Below are 20,055 nucleotides of genomic sequence, written 5' to 3'. Positions count from 1 at the left end.
ACAATGCATGTTTGCTAAACAAGGAAAACATGTGTATACTTTATCCGTGTAACTAAAGTGACAATGCATACATAACTAGTGCTCAACTACACTAATGACTACATAAAATAAAATATTAACATATGGTTGTATCAGTGACAGAACAGTACAGACACAAAAAACAACAGCAATGAACAGAATGAAGAGTAGTTGTAATAGACACTCTACATATGTATAGTGGTAATTACAGTGTAAAACATTACAGAACTTCATCCTGCAATTGTTGGACAACAGATTTGCACAGATTTTCTAAACTTCTTTTTTGACCATCAATCTCATTCTGATCAGCTGTTTGGTTTTCATCAAGCCAGTCAATGACTACTTTGCATTTACTACAGGCTTCTTCTAGAATATTCTTCATCTTACAGGCATAACTCTCGCAAGTGTTCCTGGAAGCAATACGCTGCCTCTGTTTGTCATCTTCATCCTCATACTTCCTTGCTTCACTTATCATTCGCCACATCTCTGCTGCTGAAAAGCGACCCATGTCATTTGTGATTTCTATCGACTTCTTATCTGCTGTTGATACATTAATGGTCTTATTTGCATTGGTTTCCCCACTATACCAAGTCCTCTCAACTGGAGCAATTGAAACTACATGCACATCTCTACTCTCTTTAGTTTTGATGTTTTTATCATTATCCTTGCTTTGAGCACGTACATGAATGACTCCCATGGCATCAATGTCTAGTGTGATGTCAATTTTAGGAACACCTTTAGAGGCTAGTGCAATTCCAGTAACATCAAATTTTCCAAGAAGTGTGTTGTCTTTGGTCATTGCACGCTCTCCCTCATACACCTGAATCAACATATCTGTCTGATTATCAGAGTAAGTGGTGAAGACTTGAGAGTGCTTTGTGGGGATAGTGGTGTTACATTTGATGAGTGATGTCATGACACCTCCGGTGGTTTCTATACCGAGGGAGAATGGAGTAACATCAAGCAACAGCAGATCTTGTACTTCTTCACTCTTATCTCCACTGAGGATAGCTGCAAGTACAGCTGCTCCATAAGCCATTGCTTCATTAGGGTTGATGGATTTGTATAGTTCCTTACCACCAAAGAAGTCTTGAAGGAGCTCCTGAATTTTAGGGATATGAGTAGAGCCACCTACAAGGACTACATCATGAATCTGACTCTTGGCAACTTTGGCATCATGTAAACATTTTTCAACAACTTCCATGGTGGACCTAAAAAGATCCATGTTCATTTCCTCAAATTGAGCTCTAGTAACGGTAGTGTAAAAGTCAATGCCCTCAAACAGGGAATCAATTTCAAGGCTAGCATGTGCTTGTAATGAAAGTGTGCGTTTTGCTCTTTCGCAAGCTGTTTTCAACCGACATAGTGACTTTCTGTTCTGGGAGATATCACTCAGGTACCGTCGCTTAAATTCTTTCACAAAGTAGATGACCATTCGGTTATCGAAATCTTCTCCCCCAATATGCATATCACCACTTGTTGCTTTCACCTCAAGTATACCATCTTCAATGGTTGTTACTGACACACTAAGGGATCCCCCACCCAAATCAAATACTAGCACATTCCTCTCCTCTTCTCTCAAACAACGAAGACCATAAGCAACAGTAGCAGCAACAGGTTCACTTAAAGTACGGAGGACATTGAGACCTGCAATGGTGGCAGCATCTTTGGTAGCCTGACGTTGAGAATCGTTAAAATAAGCAGGAACACAGACTACAGCATTGGTAACAGTTTTTCCCAAATAAGCTTCAGCAGTTTCTTTCATCTTAGCAAGTACTATGGAGGAAATCTCTTCAGCAAAGAATACCTTTGTGTCACCTTTATATTGCACCTTGATTTTAGGCTTTCCTCGTTCATTCATTACATCAAAGGGCCAGTGTCTTTTGTTAATTTGGACTATACTGTCATCCCATTTTCTACCAATCATTCTCTTCACATTGCAGACTGTGTTAGTTGGATTCATGGCAATGCGGCTTTTGGCAGCATCTCCAATGAGCCTTCCTGTGTCACTGAAACCAACGCAACTTGCAGTAGTTCTTTTACCTTGGTCATTAGCAATTATCTCTACTTTGCCATGTTGGAAAACACTGACACAAGAGTAGTTTGTACCAAGATCAATGCCAATAGCAGGAACACTAGTCATTCTGTAATCAAACATATACAGGTAATTATCTTACATTACACAGAGTCATTTTTTATACATGTCACCATGTAGTAAGCAGAAGCTTTGTACACTAGCTACTTGTACTAGGCTTGAGCCAATTATGTTTTTAAAACTTCCCATTAAATTTATACTCAGAAGATCAATAAAATGTCAAATTTTATGTATGTATTTTAATGTATTCTCATCATGCAAGTACAACAATGCCAGTGAGACCATGCACTTCATGTTACAATGTTAAACTTTATTAATACTGGCATTGTGCATGATGCTTTTGCATGCTCAAAATTATGATAATATATAAGCCTATACTAACTACATACAAAACCGCCATTGACCTCAAAACATAGCCACCTGTGGTTTTTTTTGTCTAACTTTCCCAGCAATGAGAAAGCTACATTGCTGAGTGTGGTTATAGAGTATCTTGAATGATTTCAAATGCAAATTGTGCAAAGTTGCTGCTCCTGAGTGTCCAATTTACCAAAAACTGTACCTATCATTCTGATATTATGCTCAATAGTTTTACTAGCCTACCATGTCTTAAGTTAGAAGAACTATAGACAATGGGAATATTAACTATAAAACAGCAAGGCACTTGACCTTACAACAGTACATGGTGGATAGCTACTGTGGAAGCATGTTCCCATGAGACACTTAACTATAGGAGTGTCTAACCATTATTGGACTAGAATACTGAACCAACATTTTTTCGTTTTATGGGTGGCACTTTGTGACAACATTTTAGCACTAAGTGGAGAATATGGCCTAAAGATACAAAGAAAAGTGAGGGCATAGTGTACTACTGATACACTCTAAGCTATGTATATACCCTGTATCAAAGCATTCCTTCATACATATATGGATGCAGCTTGTTAAGATAACCAGGTATTATAAACATCTTCACTGTGATTTTGCCCTAATTGCATTTACAATTACTTATGCAATAAATCAAATGAGTTTCCATGCATTCATAGTGTGACAGTATCTATAGTCTGCTTTATAGCATATAGCATTGGTACCTGCCATACGTGCAGTACCATCTCTGCAATAACTAATTTTTAAAAAAATGGGAACCAAGTTGGCAATATGCAGTGCTAATTTCATGTACAGTGTATGTATAGCATATGCATGTGTTACTTTGCTACATTTAAAGTAGATGTATTCTAGTGTACTGAAATGACGCACGTGAGTGTACATATACCTTGAACAAATGTAATCTAAGGCAATTGTACATGTGTGTAATAATTTATTGTACATACAGGTTCAAACTAAGTGGTGCCCTGTCCCGGCTATCAATAACTTATAGTGACAAAAACATGCATTAAGTTGTATGTATGACTAATATATTAAAAATTAGAAATTTAAAAATGAAGTGGGGATCCAAGCGATAAAAAGTAGTGAAACAAGAATGGTAGTTATTACAGCATAGCTCAGTGGGAAATCCCTACTTTGACATGGTATATTTTTTGTTATACCATGCCTAAGTAGGGATTTCCCACTGAGCTATGCTGTAATAACTACCATTGTTCATCTCTTGTTTCACTACTTTTTATTGCTTGGATCCGTACTTCATTTTTAAATTCATAATTTCTAATATACTAGTTTGTTTAGTTTTTTGTTAAAGCATACAGCTAGCTATAAACGTGTGACTGTTCTATTAGGATGACTGCTGTATTAGAGTATCTTGAGTCAGCCTGCAAAAGATGTGTGCTTGCCCAAAATGGGTGTGTTCATCGTGGTTTCGATCGATTATTAGACTAGAGTATCTCGAATCAGCCTACCAACTTGAAGGTGTGTGGTCACAAATACAGCTAGCGTAAAAGGGGCGTGGTCTCGATCGATAGACGTAGAATAAAGAATGGGCGTGATTTTGTGACATATCGGTACCTCCGTACAGTAGTGCACTCTAAGCACCTTATATAATTTTGTGGCGTCTATTATGCTGCTTAAAGAAAGTGTTGATATGGAAAATTAACGCCTTGATATGGTTTCGTTGGATGAAGAAGAAGACAAGCAACCTGATTGAAGATAAAAGAAAAGATAAGGCACATCCCACCGGTGAGTTTGTTGTTGTAGCGTAAAATGGTGACCATGCGCTGCTTCGTTTGGGCTCTAGGTTTGCGACTGTGGTCAGTGAGTGAGGCAGTGATACTAAAATTGGAGTTTTTGACGATTTTTAAAAATTTTATATCCGGCCACCCGTAAGTGTTTTGTTGTATTTAATGCTGTTTTATGTATTACATGGACTAGTACTATTCCGTAAAGGTGGTTTTCGCCACATACAATGTCTGTAGGATGATTTTTAAAAGCAGAATTTTGGGTGGCGCGTGAAACATTCACCACGATCCCTACTTAAACGGTACGATTGGACCGTTTGATAAGGATTTAACGTTTATTCAAAATGGGGCTATATTGACATATCTTATACATGTATGACTTTATTGCTCTAGACAGTAGCTATACTTTTTAACATGAGACTTTGTAATGAAAAGTTTGGTAGCTATTTGTACCATCCAAATGAATCAATATTGCAATGGACACAGCTATACTGACAGTAACATTAAGCTTACAGACACTGAAAACTGAAAAAAGGTACAGTCATGCAAAATAAGATGGAAAGGTGACATGAAATCTACACAGTGAAAGAAGACAAAACCGGTTGTACTAAGCTGAAAATTATTGCAAGTACATACCAAAACACTAAAATGTAGTGGTGTTTATGGTGTTTGCCCTAGTCAGTGAGCATGTTACACATTCAAGTAGGATGATAGAATGTCACCTGTGCATGTCCAGCTTTATTGCCCATATAGTTACACTATTTTAGTATACTAAGCACTAGACATACTAAAAAGCATGTATACAGCACTGAACCATGTAATGCACTAAAGGAATACTTACAATTCCCTATGCCCTACAACTGTGTAATATTTTCCAACATTCACCTGTATGTTACCACTTATAAAAGCACTTGGTGGAAATGTTGATAGTCACATGTAATATGAAAAAGTACACATAACAATGTTGCTTCAAAGGAAAAGAAGACATCAAAAGTAAAAAGTTGTAGCCAAAAAAGCAAAAAAAAAAGTTGTAGCTAAAAAAGTTGCCCAAGCAAAAAAAAAGTTGCTCCATCTGGGACTTGAACCCACTACCTGACGGTTATGAAGCATACACCCTATACCCATTTAACCAAACAACACCTGCGGTAGGGTGATGAGTAAAACCTGGTTCTAAAGGCATGCATAAGTTGATTGGCTTAGTTGTTTACTTGCGGTTCACCATGTGGTTTGTACAAAAATTCCAGTGAGTTTTGCTCTACAGCCCTGCATTCAATGCTCTGTAGACGGCAAACGGAAGCAGTTAGAAACATCTTTTAACAAACTTGGTGAAGCTAGATGAGCACTTCATGAAGCAAACAAACTGCTTCGATATGTGCAGTGGTTAGCGAGATAGCTGACTGACCCGAATGGAATGTAGACAGATGGACGGACAGCTTTTCAGCTTTATATATAGATACTGAAGTGTATAGGTATATCACTGTGTAATAACTTTCTATAATGTAAAAACTATATAATTATTATTTACTGTGGGACTGCAAAACAGGGAATATGAGCACATGAAATTTGCCTACTTTTTCAAAGTCGTATGATCCACATTTTTATACTATATCACTGTACAGTTTTCTCCTCAGTATTATTAAACAGTTAAATGGCTTTGTAATACAAGTTACAGAATGCAGATATTCCATTCTAGCAATGAGTGAGGTATAACATGTTATGTGATGGGTTGTAGTTTGTGCCCTCACCTGGTTTTCACAGGCACATATTACAGCAACCCTAAGAGCTCTATCATGCTATCAGAATCAGTCCCAACATTTTAGATAGAGCAACAAAAATAGACTTGTCTAAAGAAAAAAATGCATGTGTTACTTGCAAAATCAGTTTTACAAGAAGTATAATTCAGTCCAGTAGTCCCGTTCAGTGTTCCAATCCAGTGATAAGACACTACCCTTAATCACTAGTAACAAAGAAGCTGAAGTGACAGTATACATCATGCACACTAACTGTAAGGAAACTCCTTCATTAAGGAACTTAAATCGGTGGTCTAATCTACAAACAATCGGTCACAAGTTTCTTACTTGAACAATGGGTGAAACATCTGATTTACGCTTGGCCTTACGTGTAATTTCCTAGAGCCTAACTGGAAGGATTGATTGAGTGTGTGGATTACAACCTTATGTTGAAGCAAGCCCGTCATTGACAATGGCCAAAATCTGTACTATCAACTTTTAAGTTATCAGTCTGGTTAAGCACAAATCCCCCCCCAAAACACCTTTGCTGTAAAAAAAGGCGCGTCCAAGAAACTACAAGTATCTATAACCCCATGTAAAAACAGATAAGTTGTAGAAAATACTCCATGAAATTAATGGGTAACTGAAAGAGCTGATATCTAGAGCGGCCAAGAATCAATAATGTTACTACAACTGACTATGACCACCAAAGAACACCTTGGCTGTAAAACAGGCAAATAAAAGTAACTGGCAACCAAAACAGCTGATATCTGAAGCGGCCAAGAATAAAAGTTAAGTTGATACAACTAACTACAATTATTAACTTGCAACATTGAATCTTAATCATTCAATTGTGTTCTATACATTCACCCTTGCTACATCCTAAATTAATTCTTTGTAACTCTAATTGGCTGGTAATTTGGCCACCTTTTTTAATAGTCAGAGTAAAGGGAAAAAAAAGGTGGCCAAATTACCAGCCAATTAGAGTTACAAAGAATTAATTTAGGATGTAGCAAGGGTGAATGTATAGAACACAATTGAATGATTAAGATTCAATGTTGCAAGTTAATAATTGTAGTTAGTTGTATCAACTTAACTTTTATTCTTGGCCGCTTCAGATATCAGCTGTTTTGGTTGCCAGTTACTTTTATTTACCTGTTCTACAGCCAAGGTATTCTTTGGTAATCATAGTAAGTTGTAGTAACATCATTGATTCTTGGCCACTCTAGATATCAGCTCTTTCAGTTACCCATTAATTTCATGGAGTGTTTTCTACAGCTTATCTGTTTTTACATGGGGTTATAGATACTTGTAGTTTCTTGGACGTGCCTTTTTTTACAGCAAAGGTGTTTTGGGGGGGGATATCACTAATTTTTGTCCGTTATATAATTTACAGACCCAATGTTCAATCTATGGGGGGTGTATGATGAATTCTGCCTTGTAGAGATGTTACAACCAAACACAAATCTGCTGATAGGTGGTGAGCATATAACATACAATCCTATAGTAGTGATTAATTTTTATTAAGACAAGGGCCAGTGGAATTTACTGCAATTTACTGGTCAGGCCAGTAATGGCTACAGTCAGGGTTACCAAAGATGTGTGTAAAGCACTTATTTGCAAAGCATGCTCTTCTAGGTGATCTTAGGGAATGCCACCATCTTGAAATAGCAACTCTGAGATTACATCTGGGATTTTTGGGAGTGTTTTCAGACAGAAATGTAAATATTCAGCTATATTGTTCAATGACTGTTCTATTAAAGTATTTTATTGCCTGACTTCTATTGGAGTATATCAATCATTCTGTACTTATCAATGAATGAAACCTGCTATGGCCACACTGCCATAGTGGCCGTAGTGTCCTGAGGGCAACTTATCAACTTGGTTTGCCACTCGTAGAGCAAGATGCTTTGCTGAGGGTTATGAAGGAGATCACAAACATCATGCTATTATTTTTATTTCACTACATACAAACACACGCTTACAAGCACAAGACACACACAAAATGTGCAAACACTATACATGCATGTTCACACACACACACCACATATTGGTTGTTCTTGATGTAAACAAGTTAATATCACATCTCTTGTGAAATGCTCTTGTAGGTGAGCTGGTAGTGCCCTTACTTGGTGTTTGCGGGAAAGAAAATTGTGTTGTACATCCCATTAATTACACATGTCACTCCATAGTTAAGCCATGAGGATATCCAAGCAAGTGTCTTTGGTGTTGCGACAGGTTAATTGCATGTGTGTTTAATTTAAGGTTGAGTTCAGTGCCTGCTTGTTCTTTTACAGGTCTCACTTAATCTTGTGTCATCATGCAGACATCCCGGCATGAAATTTGAATACTGTGCAAGCTGTGTGGAACAACCCCAACTCATATACACAGTCACCAGCAAACCACAAACCACATTCAAGCAATCTGTTACAAAAGTTGAAAGCCACAACACAAGCTCATACAGTCACCAGCAAACAACAAACCACATTCCAGCAATCTGTTACGCAAACTTTGTTGCACCATGGTACGTATGTGCATAATGATTGATTAATGAAAGCCACAACACAAGCTCCATGGTGCATTAATGGAAATAAATAAGTTCCGCCTGACTGACAATTATCATGTGACCTACTTAGGGGATATCTCTTGGAAAGTCCCTGAACAGTAACACCTCAAGTGAAAAGTGAACACACGTGATATGCGATTTATATTATTATTGAAGGCAGTCCATGTCTTGAGAGGGAAGTATGAATAATAATTAAACACTAAAATACATAAAGTACGCGTACCGCATTGTAGAGCCATAACTAAACAAGTTCCACCCGACTGACAATGCTCACATCACCTATTTAGGGGAAATTTCTTGGAAAGTCCCTGTAACACCTCAAGTGAACACACGTGATACACGGTTTATATTAATTGTTGATGGCAGTCCATGTCTTGAGAGGGAAATACGAATGATAAACATTTGTCATATTGTAACTGGAGTGGTGAAACGTACTTTAACTGATTTGAAACTAAAATACGTACACCGCTTGAAGAAGTCGAATGGATATTGAAGAGTCGAGAATACCACGATCTATGCCAGAATACTGATGTACTCAGCTCTTCGTGGAGGTTCAGTAATGAAACGAGGAGTGGAGATTCAGTGACGAAAGGAGGAGTGAAGAAAGATGAGGCTTGTGTATAAAGTGCTACATCGGCTCACACTGATGAACCGTGTGCTGGTATGCGATTGGTTTTGACTGTCAGACGTCTGCACTGACTAGTGCACATTCACTGAGACCAAGCTGAAAGCTTCTGTGATGGTACCAACTTGAGTAGCAGCAAATACCAGTATTATCCGGCTCATGGATGGATTGTCAACAAGGTGTACTCGTACAGACTAAACAGCTTTCAGTATTGTCACTCTAGTCAGTGCCAATTTAGAAGTCCTGGAACTGTAGGTGGAAGAAGTAAGGTAATGTACATGATGCTTGCGTGTACAAAAAAATACTCATTCACATTGCATACTAGTCTAAATAACTAAATTTATGTACAGTGAAACCTGTGCACTGTATAGTAAGGTCACTGCCGGGCCAACTTGTGAATCCTCAAACGTGTTATTTGTGTAAAAAGTGACATATTTTGGGTGTGTTGTATTTAATGCCTATCTGTTGGTTTTTACAGGTAATCTGGTCATAGTATGCAGTAGCAGTTGGATGCCGTCATGGCACATGCATAACTTGGGGCCAGGTAGGAAGTCATGAATTTCAAGTAAGTTTACATACAGAGGAATTGTATTATCTTGTGTGTTCCTTTTATAGCTCTCAATTGTCAACTGTACATGGATTGACTATAGTGACATCAAGGGTGTAGTGAATTTCCAGGTCCGTCTATGTACGTACTAAGGAACATAGTTGTTTATTATTTCTGGATCAGGGGTACTGTTATGGTGGCACCCCCCATGTCGTGCTTATAAAGATATTTTCCAGTATGCAGATTTTAGGCATATTGTATTTAATGTCCACTTGTTGATTTTTGTAGGTTGATTGTGTTGTCAGATATCCAAGCAAGTGTCTTTGGTGTTGCGACCGATGTTCCAGGTTAGTTACATGTGTGTTTAATTTAAGGTTAAGTTCAGTGCCTGCTTGTTCTTTTACAGGTGTCACTTAATCTTGTGTCATCATGCAGACATCCAAGAAATTGTCACTTGTGTTAAACTATTTTTTAGTAATGCCTTGATGTTGATTAAAGTTGTGTTACATGTTGTAATAGCATTGTTGTATGTTTACCATAAGGCAAGAAATTTTCATGGATTTTGTGGCTATCTTATCCATGAAATTTGAATTGTGCAGGTTATGTGGAACAACCCCAACTCATATACACAGTCACCAGCAAACAACAAACCACATTCTAGTAATCCGTTACACAACTTGAAAGCCACAACAGAAGCTCATGCACATGCAGTCACTGGCAAACCACATTCCGTCACAGTGCCATGGTATGTGTATGAAATCTACATCACAAGCTTGATGGTGCACACTACATAGAGGTGGTAACCCTATAGGCTTGTTGCCTTTTGTATTTACCTTACCCTTGTAGATAATCTATTAAAAATTAAATAGAAGATTCTTAAAACACCTTTCCTAGTGACTTTGTTCTTCATACCTTGTTTATGAGACATCTGGCAAATATAAAAGCTCTCATTGGGCATGGCACTAAATGGAATCTAAAAGATTTCTGTTTAAAATGCCATCCCTAGGGAACTTATGCTTCTGCATGCTTTCACTACTTGTCTATCAGACATTGGGGCTTGTGTCCACATCGTGTCTTTAAAAGTTATTGTAGGAATTAGAGGTTTGATTGAAGAAAATACGCGTATGGGCAAACCAGAATTAGATAGTGTAAGTAGTAGATAGACTGCACAAACACGGGTATGTTGACAGGTATAACGTGATGGTAGGTGTAACATAAGGTAGAGAAGTAGAGTGAAATATGTGTAAATACTTGTATTCATATTTTAGCGAGGTCGCAAGACGATGATGATGACGACTCCTAAAGATTTTTTTATCACGTAACGCCATACAAATCTATTGAGAGATGTTGCATAATCCAGGACTAATATTGTGAAACCAACCCTACACGTAAATAACTTACAGTAGTGGCCACGCGTCTTTTATATGAGCGTGCGCTTTGTAGTTTCTTGGCCGCACGACTCACTACCGTGAGTTTTGATATAGTAACATATATTGTTGACACATAGGTAATTGATGTTCTGCAATTTTGTGGTCAACAGCCAAGTTTCAAAATTAGGGCAAAAGCCACAACTAAACTTGTTGTGAAGTCACATATTAGACACTTCGAAAGACTGAAATTTCATGTTAAGGTGAGCTTGTCTGGTCAGGACTTACAGATCCATGTGCAGTGCATGCCTACATGACACACCTTTAGGAACTGAAGAGATGTCCCAAAAAGAAAACTGATACCGTATGATACAAAATTTTGGGGAGATAAAATTTTGGCGATTTAACTTGAGATAGTATTTGGCAGATAATCTTTTGGTGAATGTTTGTGTCATACTGCATTCTGTCTATTTAGTTGGCTAAAAATTGGACAAGAATATTTTAGTGCATTGAAGTCATTTCGCCAATTCGCCAAAATTTTCTCCCGCCAAAATTTTGTATCGTACGGTATATAAAATGGTATGCACAAACCTTGCAAAGCACTAATGGCACAGCAAACTATGCTGTAGAGTCAACTACATATGTGTACAGTATAGTTACTGATCTAATTCCATAGTTAATGCCAGTCAGTGATCTCATCTGCATAGCCACCATGTGTCTCGATCAGTTCTGAAGGGTGTTGATTGCTTCTACCGGAAGCCTGATAGTAATATCAGTCACACTATACTGAGAATGATATACCATCAACCTCCTCACAGCTAATGCTCTACCTAGAAACTTCCCTCAAGTCCTATAGTACTTCTACTTGGCTGCATGCATCATAGATTATTAATCCCACACATGTATGGGGTTAATGTTACCACCTTGGCTATTTATATTGAGTGCAGACTTAAGAATGAATTCGGATATGTCGCACATCACTGACATGTAAAAGTTACTAGCTAGTAGATCAGTCAGATGAGTCATAGACGAGCCCCAGGTACCTGGGTTAGTATATCTAGGGCTACATATTTGGGGAGAGTATTCCACAGTCTGATCAGTGTAGCTAGCTAGATATCATGGAGGGACAGTCTGATGATAGAGGGAAAGAAGTCTGGTAAATAGGAGTACATTTGACCTTTCTGATACATGAGTTTCAAGTTTTAGTATGAAATGTAGAAGACTAAGTCACGACGCAAAATTAACAAAGAGTTTGATATCTAGCCAGCTAGCTACACTGATCATAGGCACAAATATTTGTTGCAGTCACAGGTCAAATGCACATGTAAAGGTGCCCTGGCAGAGTTCATTTTTTCATCCCAGTTTGCGACTTTCAGTGTGGTCCACAAATATCCTATGTTACACCCCACTGAGGTACAGCACAAGGTATTAATGACAAGGGTTACACAGAAAGCTGGGCCTGCAAAAGTGCTCTCCACAAGTACATTATTATTATTATTATTATTTATTACAGGTAATTTATAAGGCTAAACAGCCTGTTACACCTGATCAACAGGTAAAAAAAGTACAAGTAGACTAATTACATACATTTATACATAGTGTTAGATGAATATTGGTCAATCAATTTCTTAAAATCATCAACTGATGCTGCACATGCTACTTCTTGGGGTAAATTATTCCATGGTTCAACAACTCTTCTTGTAAAAAAATATTTCCTGGCATCTGTTCTTGAAAAATATTTAAATAGCTTAAATGTATGACCTCTGGTATGGGTAATGGGTGAAAAAGTAAAAAAATCAGAATGGTCTATATCATACTTATCATGTAGCATATTGTAGAGAGCAATCATGTCACCTCTATAACGTCTATAATGTAATGATGGCAAGTTAAGTACTTTCAATCGTTCCTCGTAGTCAAGATTTCTTATAGATTTGATCATTCTAGTTGCTTTCCGTTGGATTTTTTCTAATTTTTGGATGTCTGTTTTATAGTAAGGTCCCCAAACCAAGTTACCATATTCTAAAATAGGACGTACTATTGATTTGTATAAACATGCAAATGAATCTACAGAAATATCCGAAAAGGTCTGTTTAATAAGGCCAAGAAGTCTATTAGCCTTATTAACCACTGCCGAACACTGACTATGAAACTTGAGATTGCCATCAATCAACACCCCCAAATCCTTTTCCTCATTTACCTTAACAATGTCCATCCCATCCATCTTATAACAATATCTTGGATTAAACTGACCTATATGTAGTATTTTACATTTAGAAATGTTGAAAGGCAACTGCCACATTACTGACCATTCAATGCAAGCTTTAATATCATCTTGCAGGGAGGATATTGGGTTAGCACGACTAATGCTGGAATATACATACAAACAACAGAACAAAAGATACAAGGACAACACACTAATACTAAAGCAATACAAGTAAACAGAAAAAGATATTAATACACTAACACAAAACACCACAAAAGAAATACAAAACATCAGTTAAAAAGAAATTATTCGAGGGCAGCATGGAATGGATTGATATTGGTTATCTGTAAGATAGGTGCTGGTAGGTATGTTGTTCCACTGTGAATTAATGAAAAAAGAGTAACGATAAGGATTGATGGTCAATGTTGAGATGTTTAGGGCTGCTGGATTTGATGGATGTCTGTTTATTGTAGAGAAATATTGTGAAAACGAAATTGCTGATTGATGGTTCAAGTTGACAGATAGTAAGGTGCCCCAAAGAAATGGTATATGAAGTCAATGCACTTTAAGAATGCACGTAATACGAGTAAGCAAAACATCATTCATAATTATATACAACAAACCAACCTACTGGATTCTGGATTCATGCAATATACGAGACGTCACCAATTCAGTTAGCTGACCTGTTTGCCTTGCAGTCGCCAGTGGAGTGAGACGTTGCTTGCTTCACTGAAAATCTGATTGAAACCTTACACTGAGCGAGCCTTACAGTAGAATAGCCACGACAAACTATCACCCACTGACTGCTTCGAGGCTCGTACTGGTTACACGGCAACTTCCTAAAGAAAATTTAAACTTGAAGCGCTTGATCAATAAGCGCCACACGAACCTCCAACTGTGCTATGGTAGTTTACTATGCACCTATCAATGTATTCCCAGTCACAAGCTATCCCAACCTAGTGCATAAGTGGGGTAAGTTCACAGTGGGGGATTCAACTGCCAGCTGCTAGCTATACTGAGCTCTTCAAGCACTATAATACAGCCCCCAGCAACATAGCTACATGTAAGAAGTTAATTCCCAATCACCGCCAGGTGAGCTAGGCCGGATTTGAGTCATTTGACAGAAATGATAAAATATAATTATGTGTACTGTGCAGCAGCGGCGGAGGAAGTAGTTGATATGAGGGGGGGCTCCGCTGAGCTGACCCAGACTTGTTTCTATAGTTTGGTAACTAAGGTGAGACCCAAAAAAAAAAAAAAAGGTCACAACCAACTGACAAGAGCTTTCCACCTCACCAGCTACCATTTCTAGCTGATAAACTACATAAAAATCCTTACATAGCTCGCTACACACTGACTACTTTATTAGAGTGACTGCTCTATTAGAGTATCTCGATCTTTATCATGGTTTTCAGCCCCACTCCAAGAAAGATAATTTCGGTGTGATATCATTCTGAGGGGGGGCTAAGCCCCTCCTCAGCAGACCGAGGGGGGGCTTTAGCCCCCTAATACTAGATCCGGCACCAGCAACAAATTGATCATCCCTCATCATTTAAATAACGTATCTAGACATTCTTATTTCCATAGATTACCAACTCTCTGGAATGCTATGCCTATCCTTAACTTGGATCTAACGTTTCCTCTGCTAAAATCAAAACTAAAAACTTTTCTCTGGGATCATTTTATAACTAACTTTGAAGATAACAACAATTGCTCATTGCACTATCTCTGTCCTTGCTCAAGATGCCACCAGTCACGTCCACCCACCTCAAACCTGAACTACTTGTAGAATCTGTATGTATGTGTGTACATAAGTAAGTAAGTAAGTAGGTAAATAAGTAATGTAATGTAATGTACTTTCGCGGCTGTTGGTACATGTTACCAACAGACCTTTGGTGTGTTTACACCATAAAGCAATAAATAATAATAATAATAATAGCCCCCCCCTTTCCGCCGCCTATGCTGTGCAGGCTCAGGTGTTGGTAGCTAAGAAGTCATGATGTTGGTAGCTATGTGGGTAAAGGTTTGCTTGAGGCATAAAATTGCACCTAAGTTATAGAAATCATAGTGGTTGCTGAATGGTGCGCACATCATCATTGTAGCTATTGTGGTGTTAAAAAAGAAACACGTGCACATCCAACATTAGCGTGCACAAGGATATAGCATGTAGCAGTAAAATTACGTACTATAGTTTCGCCATTGTAATAAACCCCATGCACCAACTCTGATTACAATGCTGTTGCTGATAGGTACATGATTTACTAACAAGATTAATCAAGACTCTATGGAAGTCAAAGTAACCCACGTCCACAAGAAAGCTGGATCAACGACTGTGCACGTGGTTAATCCAGTTGCTTATATTATAACATGCTTCTTGTACCATCAAGCTGTCATGTGAGCATATACTTTAGTAGTATGCATGTAGTTACTCAGCTTGAAGTATTGAACAATGGAGTGATGTCCTGTAAACAGAAAGCCTGTGTCAAATTATACTGTATGCTATGACAGAATGGCTGAGTCAGTTTTGTAACTACAGATGCATCATCATTTTTCATCATCATCATTGTCAGTTTTGTAAATGTATTACATGAAAATGTATTACAAGTATCTACATCAACACTTCACACTTCATTTTTCAGCTGACAATCCTTGTACGTATCATTTTTGTTGCAGATGTAGTAATTGTTATAACGTAGGTTTATCTAGCAATTTCTCGGTACTTTAGTTTTGTAATTAAGTAAATTAAGTTTTAACTTTTTCGGGCTGCCAACACGGGTTGTTGGTTGACCCTCAATACGTTTACTGTATTGTAAAGTATTAATAATAATAATAATAATATTACATTTTACATTACAAAATAATGTACTCCATTGTTATAGCTATAATACTCCCAAGTTACAAAAAACACATGCATGGCTTTAAGCAATACAATTTTGTTGACATTAATGGAGTTTTTACATTCTTTTCCTAAACACAAGACTTTATTAAGGTTTCCATTAACCAGCTAGTCAGAGGTCTGAGACAATCTCATGGATATGCTGAAATACATGTATATAGAAACTCCCATATATACATGCATTAGATGTTACATGTGACAATATTATTGATGCATATAATTATGTGTCATCCGTTGATCAAAGAAGCTAGCTTTAATCACAACTTTAATTCTTCATGTATATTTTGTTTTGTGGCTTGCATGTGAAGTAGTGCATGATACATACAACAGTTAACTGGCATCACTCACTCACTTACGTAACTTTATTTTTGTTTCTCTATTCTCAAATTGTGCAGATGCTATATACATATATATCTAACTTTGAAGTCTTCATTAGAGAGAACATGTATTCAATATGTCAAGTTTCTTTCATGACTCATATGGTAGCTGTTCATGGGATTTTGCCAAATACGTCACTATATAGATGAGAGTCATGAGACTTTCATTATAATTATGCTGTACTATACATAGCAAAATTCAAAATTAACTGTGCTAATATGCAGCAAACTTGAAAATTCGACTATCTCTAATTCTTATTTGCCCTCTGCAGTGGCCATTACCATCTCTTAACCTAGTCCCTGTGCTGACAGCAGACAGCCTACACTGATAACATTGCTCTAGTCTGACTCTTTACCACACACATTTACGTATAACCATCAAAAACACTAGCTGTGTTTTCTACTGAAACAAAGTTATAGTTCGGTACTATCCTTAGTATCACTGTACACAGCAGAAATGCTTAAGATCAATGTCAAATGCGATTTCAACGGTTTTGGGTACTCCTTTAGTACCTGGAGAAATTCCATACAGCCCAATTTCAGCAAGAAACTTGTTATCTTTACCCATTACATGTTCTCCTTCATATAATATGCTAGATTGATTGTTAGCAAATCTGTAGTAAAGATTGGGACTAGTATTGTAGCAGTATTTCTATATGCCTGAGTCAAATATGCTCAAAATTTTGCCCAAAATGCTTTCAGGAATTTTCCAAAATTTTCACCTATTATGCTCTTTATAGTGTTCCCATTATGCTTGCATTAAGTTCCTAATTTAGCAACTTTTCTTACGGAATATTTTAATCTGTGAATGTTCTATTAGAGTATTTCACTACAAAGTGACTGTTCTATTAGTATCAATCTAAGGAGCTATGTAAATGCATTTGAGTACTCTATTGAGTTTGCAGTTTCCACTGACTGCTCTGTTAGGGAGTCATAGGAAGTATTGATCTATTTTTCATGGAATTAAGCTCCATAGTTTGAAACATCCACCTAATATGCTAGCATTATACTGGCATAGCACAGTACTCCAGCCTATTACGCTTTTTTATGCTGACTCAGGTCTAGGTATTACATTTGATACGTGAAGTTATTACACCTCCAGTAGTCTCAATCCCTAAGGACGATGAAGTAACATCCAGCCAACATACTTTAAGATTTTCACCTTTGTCTCCATTAAGAATATGCATTTGCTAGCTACTCCATATATATTGGTTTAGGTTGTCATTTACCCAGAAATTCTTTAGATCAAAGTAGATGTATTTGTGGAGTAATTTGCCATTCAAGTACATATGAAGCAAGCAAAACAGTTTAAAAACAGCAATTAAGCACAGTAGCACTTGTTTATTATTTTAGTAGCAATAATGTATGTATACAGTTTGTATTGTATTGTATTTTATGTCCCTTATGTCACATGTTTTTGACTTTTTGTTCCTTTGTACATGTATATATCACTGTGACACATTTGTGTTTATGTTATGTGCTTACTGGCAGGGAAGAGTGGCTTTGGGGTGTAACTAATCACTGGACTGGACTACTCGACTGACATATTTTTTGGTTTTTACACATTCTGAGGTTGGTTTTATGAGTCTTGCTAATCAAGGGCCTTCAGAAAACTCGCAGCCTGCTACTAAAATGATGAGTGTGAAGCAAAAACTGACTTCTCACTACTTGTTATGCTCTACAGCATTTATACACTTCTTAGTATTGTGTTTTGGAGATTGTAATATCCAATAGCTAACCAAAAATCATTTTGCTATATTTGCGCTACCTATGATACACTGTATCCTTGAACTAAATAGCTCAGACCCCTGAGACACAACCTATTCTTCCTAAGATAATCTATTGTAGCTAAATTTGTTCCTACATGCAATATACAAACTCATTGTACAACTGTAGAGTTTTTCTGTTATCATGAGTAGTTCTTACATGTGCTGGTTGGCATACTATAATATGTGACCATATTTATTAGCATCGTACAAGCTTGCTACTATCTCCAAGACGTTATCGTTGGTTAACCATAACTAGCACACTCCCTGCAGCATACTAATAAGGAGTATATATATGTACTGTAGAAGAACATAATAAATAGAGGTGAAATCACTAGAAGGGTCATTCCATGCCAAATCAACAAAAAAAATCCCGACCCCTTTGGATATTCATGAAATTTGGCATAGACATGGACTCTACTAAGAAACTTTCTCACACCAAAATTTGGCCCATTCTATTGATCTCCCTTTAAGATATGACCACTCCAAGTTTATTACAAAATACTACACTGATTTAATAAAATGGCCATAACTTTGTCAGTGATTATCACAAAACCTTTCTGTTTAGATTTTTGGAGTGCTTATTAAATTCTCTTTCAAGTAATATATAATTCAATATAATTACTCAAAGGAAAAAGTCAAACTACAAAAATGTGACTTTTTCTTTTGATCTAACTTTTTTCAAAAAAGGATATTTCAATTACTTCCATTTTTTGTCCAAATATTCTTCTAATACCCTTCTTTTGTGATAGTAAGTTTGAAGTTGGGATGGCAAGTAGATCATGAGTTGTGGCTACATACGTAATTTTACATGCTACCAAGAATATAAGTATGAACACTACTATAACAATACAAACTTTTAAATTAAATTATAGTATGGAATCTCATCAGAACGTGGCCAAGTTGCAATACATAATATACAGTTGGAGGCATAGTATATAAGTATCATAAGGTGATTAAACAGAAGTATCAATACTCACCATTTCTGAAGCCATACCAATATCCCCTATTGTTATGCATATCCATGCAGTTATGATAACAACATGATTTTGGTGCAAACACCATCAGGAGTCCATAATAGAGATTTTATGAACTCCTGATGCCATAGAGTGGGAGGGTTTACTAGCAAATTATCTTATGAAAGGTTTGACGAACTTCACATTAACATTATGAAGTTGGAGGGTAAATCATTCCTTATTCACCAAATTTGCAAATTCTTCAGCTAAACTTTTCTGTTATTCTGTAGGACATCTGTACGCATGTCAGCAGACGCTACATAATAACAGAAAAGTTTGGTGGAGGAAATATTTGGTGGAGAATTTGGTGAATAAGGAATGATTTACATTGGAACCTATCTAAGCCGGTCAAAACTTTGGGCCGGTCACCTTCAGGCAAGTGGCTGCTTTTGACAGGTGGAATTAGTGTATAGGTATCTCATTTGGAGAATTTATAGTTGGCCCTTATATAGTGGCCTTTCTATACAGTCACTGTACCAAATCAAAACCCTCTAATTTCATAATTTTAATAGAAGCCTATTGTGAAGTTTCCACAATTCTGTCTAACCTTTCTCATACAAAACTTACAGTACCATAAGATAATTTGCTACTAAACCCTCCCACTATATGGCATCAGGAGTTCATAAAATCTCTATTATGGACTCCTGATGGTGTTTGTACCAAAGTCATGTTGTTATCATAACTGCATCGATATAGAGAGTAATAGGGGATAATGGTGTCGCTTCA

At 37.1% G+C, this 20,055-nt stretch overlaps 1 protein-coding gene and 2 long non-coding RNA genes across 4 annotated transcripts; 1 reads left to right on the top strand and 2 right to left on the bottom strand.

Moving 5' to 3' along the window:
* On the bottom strand, positions 1–14,119 carry LOC136238668 (heat shock cognate 71 kDa protein-like). The gene is made up of 2 exons (XM_066029241.1): positions 13,958–14,119; positions 1–2,162 (listed from the first exon to the last, which is right to left on the bottom strand). Exon 2 carries the CDS (start codon positions 2,159–2,161, stop codon positions 239–241), a length of 1,923 nt encoding a protein of 640 aa, XP_065885313.1. The 5' UTR covers position 2,162; positions 13,958–14,119; the 3' UTR covers positions 1–238.
* On the top strand, positions 8,482–10,282 carry LOC136238675 (uncharacterized). 2 transcript variants are annotated; one of them, XR_010693147.1, is made up of 5 exons: positions 8,482–9,421; positions 9,636–9,722; positions 9,773–9,939; positions 9,993–10,051; positions 10,111–10,282. It is a non-coding gene; the product is annotated as an uncharacterized lncRNA (long non-coding RNA). The 2 variants fall into 2 exon arrangements; XR_010693146.1 differs by lacking the exons at positions 8,482–9,421; positions 9,636–9,722 and having other exon boundaries at positions 9,745–9,939.
* Positions 14,120–14,825: 706 nt separating the features above from the next.
* On the bottom strand, positions 14,826–15,193 carry LOC136238682 (uncharacterized). Its single transcript, XR_010693156.1, has 3 exons — positions 15,132–15,193; positions 14,968–15,066; positions 14,826–14,919 (listed from the first exon to the last, which is right to left on the bottom strand). It is a non-coding gene; the product is annotated as an uncharacterized lncRNA (long non-coding RNA).
* Between the last annotated feature and the right edge of the window lie 4,862 nt (positions 15,194–20,055).

Source organism: Dysidea avara, chromosome 11 (assembly GCF_963678975.1).
Source record: "Dysidea avara chromosome 11, odDysAvar1.4, whole genome shotgun sequence".
NCBI classification, from domain to species: domain Eukaryota; kingdom Metazoa; phylum Porifera; class Demospongiae; order Dictyoceratida; family Dysideidae; genus Dysidea; species Dysidea avara.
Note: the sequence above shows the minus strand (reverse complement) of the source record. Positions and strands in the feature narration are given on the sequence as shown.